General features: G+C 43.2%; 1 protein-coding gene across 1 annotated transcript in view; it reads left to right on the top strand.

Moving 5' to 3' along the window:
* Positions 1-13,108, top strand: part of mpp7a (MAGUK p55 scaffold protein 7a) — a 154,147-nt gene that overhangs the window by 136,087 nt on the left and 4,952 nt on the right. Inside the window, exons 14-16 of the mRNA XM_008281223.1 lie at positions 779-872; positions 3,979-4,087; positions 6,041-6,184. Coding sequence (XP_008279445.1) covers positions 779-872; positions 3,979-4,087; positions 6,041-6,184 — 347 coding nt within the window. The remainder of the gene's footprint in view (positions 1-778; positions 873-3,978; positions 4,088-6,040; positions 6,185-13,108) is intronic.

The raw sequence follows: 13,108 nt of genomic DNA, 5'->3' as shown, positions 1-13,108 counted from the left end.
CAAGCGACACATTGTATAAATGACACCACTAGTTTTCCATGAACCCTGTAGATCAGTCTGGACTGTATAAAGGAAAAGCACTGGTCCATTACGAGGGCACAGCCTCAACACATGCTGACGAAAAGAACAGCTCCGAGGAGAGTAAAGCAGAACTTGGCAGTTTTGGCTGCAGGTGATAAAAGTTTAATAGTTTGTTTTGGAGCTGGTCAGAGTGTCTGACGGGTGTAAACCTCTCCCCTCTGACCTTTGAAGCGCTCCTGAAAGGAGCCGGAGTGTGAGTCGACCCCTTGACCTTTACAAATCCACTAGCGCTGCTCGCTCACGTTCCCTCCACGTGCCGCCCTCACCGCCCATTTTACAGCGAGGTTTTATGGTTTATGGCCAAGTAAATGCAGAGACTTGATGTTAATGAGAGCTCCCAAACTCAATTACCTTACAGCTGCTAACATCGGTGGCTAACGCTGTTGCTTCTGTTCCTACAGGCATTGTAGCCACATTACAAGAGACAAATTTAATAAGACACAGTAAACCTCTGCTGAATCTCAGTTAAGTGTCTGAGTTTGGTTCTGCAGCACAACAGGTTATGTATTTTATTGCATCATTACACAATAATATATACAAGGGTTGGCATGACCCATCTTGCTGTGTTTCAGACTACTAATATTGTTAATAAGAGGCTCAGTTCAGATGGTTTCTGCCCCAACAGTGAGTCAGACAGTCTGGGTTTGATATAATCACTCCCTCTCTCTCTCTGTCTTTGCCTCTGTTTCTCTCTCAGACACCAGTCGGGCCAAAAGGAACCAGGAGAATGACGGCGTTGAGTACCACTTCATCTCCAAACATCTTTTTGAGACCGACATCCACAACAACAAGTAAGCAAAACTGTGACTGGTACAAGTAAGAGCTTCGTCTTTCACTGCTCATGCAGTGGAGATATTCACTGGGTCAAAATGTACAACTTAAAAAACATACAACCTGCCTCTGCAGCGCTTTGTGAACACTCAATTACTGGTTGAGTTCAAGGTGAATACAGCAAAGTTCGAGCAAGTGAAAATCAGGATGCACAACTCTTTTTTCATTTACCTTAGTTATTCTCCCACACCTTAAATGTATGTATGAGGTGCAATTAAAATGTTCAGTCTTTGTAGAGTGATGTGTAGTGATACAACACCGCTGGCTCTTTCACTCAAGACTGCTGTTCGATCTCAGTGTCGTAGCTCATAGACTCAGCTCTCATCACCAGCCATGAGCCGCCACATGAGGGTCCCATCGTGTCTGGCCTGATGACGGAGATTCTTGCAGATATCGCTGCTTCTGCAGGTTCACTGTGAATTTGCAAATATGCACCTGCAGCTGATTGTAAAAATCGTGTAACGCAGGTCCCAAAGTTTGCACAATGTCACATGGAAACCTGATGTACAAGAGATGCAGCCTTCATCTGTTGCATGTGCATGACTGTACGCTCCATTCGTGCACAGTGGGAATAAAATGGGAAATCTTTGATGGCACACTCTATATCCATTGTACCAAGGTATTTTAATCATTCGTTGAGAGACTTGCTCTTCAACTTTTCACTGATAGCATAGAAAAAAAAAATTTCTCTTTCCAAAATAAAATTACTCGTGTCATTCTACGATATTAAGCAATATTCATAAATCATTCATAATATGTTCGAATCATATGTTGGTGTTTTTTTTTTAAAACTCATTCACAGACTTACTTACTTCATGTCATGAGTTTTGATCAAAATTTCCTTAAATATTGTTTATTTTGATTTAGCTAGCACGCCATATTAATTTTGTACAACTTAATTCTCAATATATTAATATTAATTTTTTGTATAGAGTTATGATTTTATTCCAGTCCATTAAATTTTCTCAAAATTTAATTCCCAAAGTTTTTATCTTTTTGTCTGAGAGTGTCTTAAAGTATTATCATTTCTGTGACTTACATTTTAATTTAGTTGGTTTTTTGTTGTTGTTGTTATTGATCGATAAATGAATTCACTTACAGGAATATAAAAAAGATCAACACAGAAAGCAAAAACCCTCACACTGGAGGAGTTTTAACAAGTAAATGTGACTTTATGCTGTGTAATTGACTTAAAACAACTCCTCGCTTTAACTAATAATTAGAATTAGAATAAAACTTTATTAATCCCTTCGTTACCTCAGACCTCAGGGAAATTGCTAATAATGGACTCATCTTTCAGCTCCTATCACTGCAGCTGCACACATTTCATCATAGTGGTGAATGTAGTTTTTCGGACCCTAAGCCTCAAATTTTTACCTAATAAAAACAACGGTCCAGCTCAATCTGTGCTCTTGACCACTAGGGGCAGCATAACAGTGAGAGCAGCAGTCCAGTGCTTGCTGCCACTGTTCAAATACAGCCTCCCCGCTGTCGTCTGTATGTCTCTCTAACTGAGTGTGAGCTGGTGTTGACAGGGCCGGGCCCTTTGCTGGTAACAGATCTCCAGACAGTGGCCCCGAGGTCTCCTGTCTCTGCTTCCTCCTTTCCTTAGGCGCTCTCTCTGAATGCAGCCACACTACGGCCCGCCTTGACATTTGTGGCCAACAAATTGAAATGCAAGTTGTAATAGTCATAAGAATGATTGATGCCTTTCTGCCGGTCTCACACGAGCTGGAGGGCGAAAAAAAAAAAAGATACGCTACAGGGTGCACTTGCAAAACAGTTACGCACGCAAACACACATGCATTACATATGACATAGAGGGAAAGTCTGTGGCAGTGAGTGCATGTAGTGTCAGAGCATACACAGAGACGACGGGAAAGGGGGGGCTGTATATTTAGGCCATGTTGCGGTGTAGGTCGAGGCATGCAATGTTTTTCAGGGAGTCGGAGGGGTGAGTGACAGAGCTGTGATGTGGGGTGGATGCGTGGGACACTCCACGCTGAAATTACAAGGCAGCAAAGTAGAGGAGGAGTGTGATGAACTTGTTTGCGTTATGCCTCATTGCATGCAGCAGAAACAATGCACTGTGCACAGAAATAAGAGGTTCTCTGAACTGGGGCCACAACAACGTGTGTTTAGCTTGAACAACTTTCCCAAGGGAAGCCCTGTTCTGTGTCAAAATGGCAACAATCCATACTCTCAATATAGCCAAACCTCCACTGGCATACTTTGCTGTAATCTATATACCTTCCCCTCCGATGACAAACAGCACAGAATGCTGCAAGGTGTGAGTTTTTTGGACGCAAGCTACTGTAAGCTCTTAAATGAATTTCCCATAACCGTATATGAGGTTTGTTAGAGACTTAAAACTTTCTTACATGGGCAATTACCATAAAACTTTCTTTTTACATGGCATCAGTCACACTGAGGCAGTCATTCTGTCCGACACTCATCATGAGCAGACTGTAAGCATACCACGCCGTCCTATTAGCTTCAAATTCTTTCCACGTTGTTACTCTCGTCTCTTTTTTCCTCCTTGTTTCCAGCTAAAAATACTCCGGTGGCTGTTGGTGTGAAAGAGAAAAGATTATCCGGTGGAAAAGTGTTTGTTTGCTTGCACCCATGCAGTTGCTTGCTAAGCTAAAACCCCCGTGGATTAAGGCAGGGAAGGTTTTGGCATTTAGGGGCTTTGTGGTCTTTCTGGAACAAACAGGTGTTACTGATTGAAAGGGTAGCGCAGGAGATTATATAAAAACACGCTCGGCCAGAGCGTCTGGTTTTTAAGTTCTGCTAAAGAATGCTATCTTCAGATCTGTCAGCGGTTGAAAGAGTAATCCTTGTGTCCCTGTGGATTTGTAGGGTTTTTATATATCATTATTTCTAAGATGAATCTCAGGAGTGTGCTGACACAGTCGACCAGATTAGGACGAGATTCTAATGTTTCTCTCGAGAGATGTTAGTGTTGCATTAGATTCAAATCCCTTCACAAAGAATGATTAAAAAAAAAGGTGTTTTCTTGCCCTGCAATCTTCTCATCTCCCCTCTTTTCATCTCGTCTCTCAGGTTCATTGAGTATGGGGAGTACAAAGGGAATTACTACGGGACAAGTCTGGACTCGATACGCTCCGTCCTCTCCAAGAACAAAGTGTGCCTATTGGATGTCCAGCCTCATGTGAGTGACACGAACCTCTGCATCCCATTCTCTCTCGCTGTCCCTCACTTCTCTGTGTTTTCAGCTATTTGGCACCTCTACGCTCTCCTATCTCAGATCTCTCTCTTTGCCTGCTTTCCTAAAGGCCTTGGCTGTTTGCTGAGTTACAAAAGCAGGCTTCTCATTTTTGAGGGAGCAATTACAGCTAATTTGCTCTATTTGAAGATTTCCTCTTTGGCTTTTGTGTCTTGGGTGGCGGCGATCAGACCCTACACAAATGGCCGGCTTGACGCTGAGCCCCGACAAACCCCTTAGCATGATTCCCATTAATCTGGGGCTGGACCCGTATCTTCCATCCTCTGCCCCACCAGCTCCTTTCTGTTTTTTATTGTTCAGTGGGTAATGACACACAGGCACAAATGCACCATTATATAGATTAGCCTGGCAGCTCCTCAAACCATCCCAGCCTGAGCAGCGATGGGTAGACAGAGTCTGTGGAAGCTCATGTGGTTGTAGGTACATCTCGGTATGTGTTTTTTGTTTTTGGTGTGCATTCGTGGTGGTGTGTCAGCCAGTAGTCATTCCACACACTTCCACTGTAGCCTCATTCTCCAGCAGCAGTCATGAATCAGATCAGAGGCAGTGTCAAAGCATGTTATTGCCCCCATGCTGACTCACTAAGTGACTGATGAAAGCAGAGATAAATGCTTCCCAGAGGTTTGTCTGCTGCCCCTACTTTGGGTTTTTATCCATCTTCCTATCAGTTGATGGTTTGGACCCACTTCCTGTTAGTACAGAGAGGAGCGGCGATCACAGTGCCAGAACCAGAAGAAGCCTGGCACCACCACTAACCCAATCTGCCCTCTTCACTGTCTCCTAACAACCACCGGTGGAGTTATTTTTATTCAATTTCTTCCAAATGGTGTCATTTTTAGAGGATCCCAATTAAGAGCAAAGTTTAAAGACCACCTTTGGGGGAAATCAGGTTTTTTTTACCTTGTCATCATGCACATGTGATGTTTTTATTTTCTGAAAGACACCTCATGATAGAAATAAACAGTTCAGGCCATGGTTGAGTATTTCCACCTTAAAACCACATTGTACTGATTCAGACAGCCACAGCTTCATACATAACAATCTGGGGCGATAGGGTGATACGGCCAAAAATATTTGTCACGATATAAATGAGAAGATTTGCAATAACAATATAACTGACGATATAATTGATGCTGGACAAAATACTTCAAAACTGCACAACTTTATTGGCGCAAATAAAAACAAAAAGACAATTTTTTTTTCATTTAGCAAGCAGCTGTTTTTGATGTGCATTACAGCTTTATTGTACCAAAATCAATAGTGCGTAAGTTGAAAATTGCTAACTGACAATTTGTTTCATCAAAAGGCATTTCAAATGGAAATGGGCTGACAAATCCTGAGCATAACAATACATAGTATCCACAAAAGTAGCTTTATAGCAGCGAGGGAATATTCAGACCGATGGGGTGGAAGTAGGCGGGACGCACAGGCAGGACTTGGCTGCTAATGCCAGTTTAGGATAGTGGTCACAGTTCTGTTTTCACCATCGGGTGACAGCAGTGGCGGGGGAGGGTAGCAGCGGGTGACAGGCGAATATTCGGATCTCTAAATTGCTATGCAGACACCACCACAACAACCGAATATTACAATATTCGGGTCCAGCCTTACTGTGTCGGTCAATACGCTGCGTTCGCCCTCCTCCTCAGTCGCCACCATGCTTGTCGCTCCATGTGCATTAGACCAGACGAAAACAACGACACTGCGCATGTGCGTTTCACTCAAATTCTATCGCGATATTTCAATTTCATATCATCATGGTAAATGGTTATTAAATGACTTTAGCATTTCTAGTTTGATCTTTCACTCTCGGTTTGTTGCCAAGTGGTGACTTTTCACTCTCTTCCATCTTGTCTACATTCACATTTGTTCTCCTTTCAGACAATAAAGCACCTGCGGACAGCAGAGTTTAAACCCTTCGTTGTGTTCGTGAAGCCGCCGACGCTCGAGAGACTGAGGGAAACCAGAAAGAACGCCAAAATCATATCAGGCAAAGATGACAAGGGAACCGCCAAACCTTTCATGGTAGGATGGGCAGAAGGTTTTTCTTAATTAGTTTTTTTTTTTAACAGAATCCTATTAGAATCTGCTCAATGTAATCTGTTGTTGAGTAACACTGGATGGGTCCCGTTTGCTTTAAATTACACAATCACAATAAATACCTTCAGTAAACAGCTAACTATCACTTTGAGCTCCAACTGGTCTCCCAAACTGGATAGTGTTTTTAAATGCTAATTAACTTAAATGAAAGTTTAATGACCACTATGGGGAAATTGGATCATTACAGCACAAAATTACAGGATGCAGCTAATAAGGTGTACAGTGGGTAGACAGGAGATATTAAACGTACATTCAGGCAGACGTTTAGTGGGGGTCTACACATATTTAATGACAGTTTTGCGGTCAAGAATTGTAAACCTGGAATGACTACATAAGAAGCACATGACAGAAGTCAGTGAGCTTGAACGATAAAGCTGAGTCTGGGGATGAGACGCTGCTATTCTGTAGAAAACACACTTAACACATTATCAGCACACAAAATAACAGAAACGCAATCTGGACCCTGTGTGTACAACTTGTGTGTTTGTGTGAGTGATGAGGTCATCCCTTACACACCTTTATCCCGGCCCAGCAGGGACACAGATGAAACCAATTAGCCAGTGTGCTGTGAAGTTGACGGGTGGGGGAGTGGAGGGGGTGGGAGTGTGAAGGTGGATGATGGTTTTCCCAGCCCCATCGGGCCCGAGGCTTTCACGCTCGCGTGTCTCACTCACCACGGGCAGCGTTAAGGCCAAGATCCCAGCCAGCAACACGGCCGGGATGGCCTGATGGGACACCAGGAGGCGAGAAACATTAGGAGCGAGGGAGGCAGAGAGGGAGGCTGTCAAAGAGATGGAGACTGACAGCAGTGTGGAGCAGAGGGGGAGGCGCTGGGACGTGAACTAGCGTCTGCAGGTGTAGCATGCTGGGAAATGTGTGACACTTTGTGTAGCTGGTGTATCATTTTTATGTTTTTTTGTTTTGTTTTTTTAGAAAACCTGTGTAAAGAACAAAGACAACGGGACTTTTATAATCCTAACCTACACAGTCTCTTAAAGTCACCACAAACTTTTAAATGTTCCTGCCTTTTTTCACGTTTTTTCAAATCAAGCTGCTTTTCACTTCAGAAGTAAACCCGACTCTCACTTAAGGACGGAAACACACCGGATATGTGAGAAGCATAGAGCTTCCAACTCCTATTCATTTTCTATGGGAAGCAGCAAGTCTCATAGGCAGGCAGTGGGTAGGGTTATTCATATATTTATTGTGAGTAAATATTGATTGCAGCTTTTGTTATCCTGCAATAACGTTCCAAATGAAATGCAGCAACAAAGATGAACTTATCTGTAACGTAACTATATTTTGAGTGAAGCATTGATGATCTGTGGTGAAAGTGTCATCCAGTCGAGGTGGCCTGGCTAACTTTTGGACCCAAACCAGGATGAAGATTTGGGAATTCCCAAACCTGACCTGCCTAAACCCCTTCACAGCAAGAGGCTCAGCGACAGTGAGACCTAATTTAAAACGATCTGAAGATAATAAGAGTCTGGCAGCAGCATGATGGACCACCAGTTGTGCACCACATGCTCAGAGCTGATAGTAAGTCCACTCAGATTCGCTCGGTTATTACACGTGTTGACACAACTAACAGAGGCTTATGGCAAAACAAGTTACTTTTTGAAAAAAAAAAGGTGAATTCCCACAAAACATATCACCTCTGCAACGACTTATTACAAAGTCAACTCATATCAATCAAAACAATCAGACAGAAAGATATTAACATAGACAACTTAAATGCGACTTAAATGCAAAAAGCTGGATGAGTCTTTCTCTGCGTAACACACGACAATAACATGTTTTTCACATAAAACACACAGGTCAATGGTAAAAAGCGGATTTTGGGATTTAGAGGCAGGTTAGGTTTGTTTAACAGGACACTTACCAAGAAGACCCGACATCCAGGTCCTCATTCATCCCCAAACCTGCAAGTCTCTAATCCAGTTATGCAGCAGGCTTCATGTTTCAGGAGGGCTGCCTGCTCCACCGGAAAATTCAACTTTCTCAGTTCCAATTTAAAATTCCTCAGTTTAAGTTCTCTTTAGAAAACCCTTGTTTACATTATTACTACATATAACATATACGCATGTCATTTAGGAGGTTTTAACTGTCCTGAAAAAGAACTTAACCACAGCTGTTGTCTGTCGTGCATTTATTAGCAGCATCGTGGGCTGAATTTAATCACTGCGTCATTTTCTAACTGATGTGTCTTAGAAAAGGTCCTTATGACATAAATGTTGACTTTTTTGTAAATCAGTGCTGAGGTGAAAGTTGTGTGGGGGTGTAGCCGTCTCGCTACCTCTGTGGGTTCTCCCAGCACAGACACACGAATTGCCGTTGGTCCACAGTCTTTTATTTACCGTACGGCGCAAAACCCAGCACAAAACAAAGAAACAACATAAAGCGGCCACGTGTCTGCAGCAGCCCGGCTCCTGCAGCACGCGCTCTCCAGTCAGCGTCTTTTATCTTCCCAGCGTAGGCAGAGTTCCTCCTCCTTGGCCTTCTTTCTCTTCTGAGGGCCAGCACCCTACTATGTGCACAAGCATATCCACAATTAGGCAGAGCAGCAGCACCTGGACCCATCAACTCACCTGACACTAATCTCCTGAGCTCTGCCCCACACCTCTCCCCCCTGCCATTTGCTGCCAATTACACCCATCTCCACAGGGGGATTTGACTTTTACTCAATAAGCTAGATGTCGGGGGGGATTTGACCACCTGCACCACAAAGGAGAAGAAGCAAGTGATGTGCATGTTGCCTCCTAATCACGGATAACACAGGACTCCTCCTGAATAGGCAGAATTTAATTCAGACATGTGAACTATACGCTGGAGAACCCCAACTGGTCTGTGACTCTTTGATTAATCCCTCATGTCCCGTCTCAAAAGGAATTGTATTAAGAAAATACATGGAGCCCAGAAACTTTGGGTCGAATGAAAAGAATGCGAAAAGGAAACATCAGGACAGTTCACAAGATCACAAAAAGAAAAAGCAGAACAAGTGAACCTACAATCAGCCATATCAGACCACTGCAAATGAAACGACCACATCGTGGACTGGGACAAAGATCATCGGATCGGAGAGCAACAAATTTAAACGTTGGCTCAAGGAGGCCATAGAAATCAGGAGGCGAGCCAAAGACACCATGAATCGTGATGAGGGGGCATTCATGCTGTCCCACACATGGGACGCTCTCCTGCAGAGCCCACCGGGCTGCAGGAGGCGTGGCCCGTCGGGCAAATCTGACAGATTGCCAGGAGGGTCCACAGACATCAGTGACGTTTCTGAGGAAGACTGAAGTGCCAGATGAAACATGTCAAAGTGAAAACAGCTCCTATCTAAAAAAAAAAATACTCATTGTCTGATAAAAAAAGAAACCTTTTACCTATAATCAGAGTAGACAAAACGAATCTAATCACGCTTTTATGTAGCTCATCCTGAGTTCAAACAAAATGAGTAAAAGTCTGTTTTCTCCTCAAAAAGGTATCATGTCACGCATGTAGCTGGATCAGTATTAATGGTCAGTTCAAACATACATCCTGTAGATATTTATCTTCACTGTCAAACCTTTTAAACTGAAGTGTATTTTCACTTTAGAAAAGAGAAACTCAGAATTTAGAAAAAAATAACTTCAAAAAAATAGTTTTTACATTTGCTTGAGGTGGATTTTGACTCTTTTTTTTAACAAGACTTAATGTGCTTCCTTTGAGATGGTTGGAGAAAAGCCATCTATATGTTACTGTTTTCTAAATTCTGTTGTCTACAGGTAACAACAACAACAACAACAACAACAACAGCCTCCAAGCAGCAGCAATACATGCTGAAAATGCCAAGTGTTCCTGAAGATTTGGCAGACCAGCTTGGTTCTTTCAGTAAATAGTAATAAAGATACGCAAGCAATATATTTCAAACATTTACTGTCTAGCTGGCACGTTTTTGCATGTTTGCCCACCAGTTATGTAAAAACTTTTATTTTCCAAACATGTTGCCCTTAAAAAAAACCCACTGTTTTGCAGGAGCACCATCCTCTGTTTCTGTTATTGGTTTAAAGAAAGCAAATGCATTATTTCCTCCTATAGCAGAGTAATAACAAGTGCAGCCAAACCATTGTCTGGCACCAACTCAGTGCTGTGGAGGTAGTTCAGACCGTACAAGACTAATACAGACACAACGTCAGCTTGCATTATTCACACAGGTAAATATAATTTGGCCTCAGTCTGCTCCTCATTTCCCCGCTGGATTGCCTTGGAACAATGAGCTTTGGTTGTCAGAAACAAGCTGATTGCTAACAATCCATTGCTGTTGCTGTTATTACTCACTGTCCCTTTACTAGCTTCTGTTATTCTCTGAAGTAATACAAATACAGCTCCATAAAACTGTGTGACAGGGAGGCATATTTCAGCCGGGTAACAAACCGGGTTCTGTGTAAATGTTCATGAGCCGGACAACCGCCCCAGATTTGCTATTGGAGGCTCTGAAGGGGAAGCTGTTGTTGTGAGTTGTCTCAGACGTATTCTGTCCACGGCCAGCTGTATTTCTTTCTGAGTGAGACAGGTCTGCTTTAATGTTGAAAGCTGAGGAACAGTCGGCTCATTGTTTCAGGCTGACTTTAGGCCCATTGTTTGAGATGGAGATGATTCGGGGTAGGTTTTCAAGAACGGTCACTGAACGCTTGACGTGGAAACAAGCAAAAAAAAAAAAAAAGCAAAGCTGTGAAACGGTACAATATCTGAAATGACCACAGTAATTTAAACCTGATTTGTAAAGATCTGTTTGGTTTTCAACACTTGTTTCAATAGAGAGGACAGGTGTGTTTTAATAGCACAGTAAAGCAGGTGTCCCGCTGAGATGTGGCGTGTGTGGTGGTCTTAAAAGATGACACATGTGGTTTTGTGCCACGAAAGTGCTGAAAAGCTTTATAGTCCCCGTAAGGAGACTTTTCTTTACTGTTCAGAGTTTACAGCAAAAAGCCCACAATAAAATCAAAAAAATATCATAAATACAACAAAGAAAGCAATAAAAAAAAAAAAAATGCAGACCAAGAAATCATGACATCAGTCGAAATCTGTAACAAGGAGAAGCAACAGTGGTAAAAACCAAACGGAGAGTCAGCGGCCTCATATTGTGCAATGAAAACAGCCATTTATCTGGACAAAGTACTTCAACAGGCACAAGACGCTTCCATCATTTCATGTGGAAATTAAGCAATCTGATGGCAGTGGGGATAAATGAGTCCCGGGTGCTTTCCTTCTCGAGTTTGGCCCTCCAGAAGTGGCATCAGCTCAAACTGCCCTCGGAGGAGAGCGGTCCAGCACGAATCGCCGGATGCCAAAGAATATCCAGCTCTCCCAGCTTTCCATTTTCCTCTTTTACCTTCATTATATCATTATTATCTCTCTGCCCCTTTCATTATAACCTAAATCTACCTTATTATTTTCCTGTTTAGCTTTCTGATTCTCTTTCCATCTCTCTACCCAGCTCGCTGTCCCTTAAGTGGCTTCATGCTGTGATTAATGGTCTCTTACCTGGAACGGCCTAACTAGAGACAGACTCCGAGACGTGCTGGTGGACATGGAAACATCACACACATAACAGCCTCCTAGGTTCATTTAGGATAGGTCACATGAGTTGTCTCTGTAGCTTTGGACACCTTAGTCCAGCAGTGGAAGTCCTGCAGGGGCTCCGGTCCAGATGAGATGACAGCCCCTCAGTGGAAGAGAATCCTCCCCAGGCCAACAAACCTTCTGTCCTCCCTGAGCCGCCTTAAAGTCTCCTCCCTCCTCAGTCTGCAGGACACGGGCTGATAAAACCATCACATCTTCTTCAACAGAGACAATAGAGCATGAGATATTCGTACGGTATATACATGCGAGACAGCCGGGCAGAAAAAGCAGACAGGGCTTTTCTGACTGTCACAGCGAGTGAGTGTTTATATTTAGGTGCGCGGCTAATCCATTATGAAGCGGAAAACCACCAGAAACATTCTGAAGTAACTCCTGGCTGGAAGAAGCGTCTCCAAAAACTGAGCCGTTTAGGAGTTTTCAGCTTTTACGAGCTCGTGTTTATGTGCGTACACATTGTATGCACACGCTGGGCTGGCGTGTTTGTGTGAGTGGGAGCACGCGTGTGTTTGAGTTTCTCAGCGTGAATGTGTATCTGTGCGTATTTATAATTGTCTGTTTGGCAAAGGGGCTTCGCTATAAAACCATATCTGTCCAGAAAATCTAAAGTTGAGTGTTCCCAGTAAAAACATCAGGCTAAATCAGTGCAGCCACTTTAGCCCTGCTGCCGTGAGGGCACCATCAGCCAGGACCCACACAGCTGAAACCAGAAAGCCTCCGAGGGACCACCGCAGAGAGATACCTGGGCTCTATCTATGAATACTGGAGCCCCTGGTATGCAGTATTTACCCCCAACCAGATAAAAATATGCTATATTGCTATTCCTCACAGTTAGCGCGTGGTTTTATTCTTTACACTGGACAGCTGATTTGCATGTTGACTTGGAAAACTCTCCATCCCCTGGAGGATTTGTGTGCAAGCCTCCACGTTGGACAGCAAAGATTTGATGCAGCTCACTAATCTAGTCCAGATGAGACATACGTTATTTTCTCAGGTATTTCACTAAGTAAAATGCAAACATCTAACCTAGCACCCATCCATAGTATGCTGTGTGCTGTCTCCATAAACGTGTCCACAGGATGTTTTTCTATGCAGAAAGCCTTCACACCTCACTGTACTAATGCTCTTCTCAGAAACACAGATTCAGGCTTGCAGGATTTCACAGGTCAAGAATTTAAAGAACCAGTCCTGTCAGCTTGAAGGATCTCTGTATCTTTATTCTCCTTCAGA

Source organism: Stegastes partitus, unplaced genomic scaffold (assembly GCF_000690725.1).
Source record: "Stegastes partitus isolate 25-593 unplaced genomic scaffold, Stegastes_partitus-1.0.2 Scaffold227, whole genome shotgun sequence".
NCBI classification, from domain to species: Eukaryota; Metazoa; Chordata; class Actinopteri; family Pomacentridae; genus Stegastes; species Stegastes partitus.
Note: the sequence above shows the minus strand (reverse complement) of the source record. Positions and strands in the feature narration are given on the sequence as shown.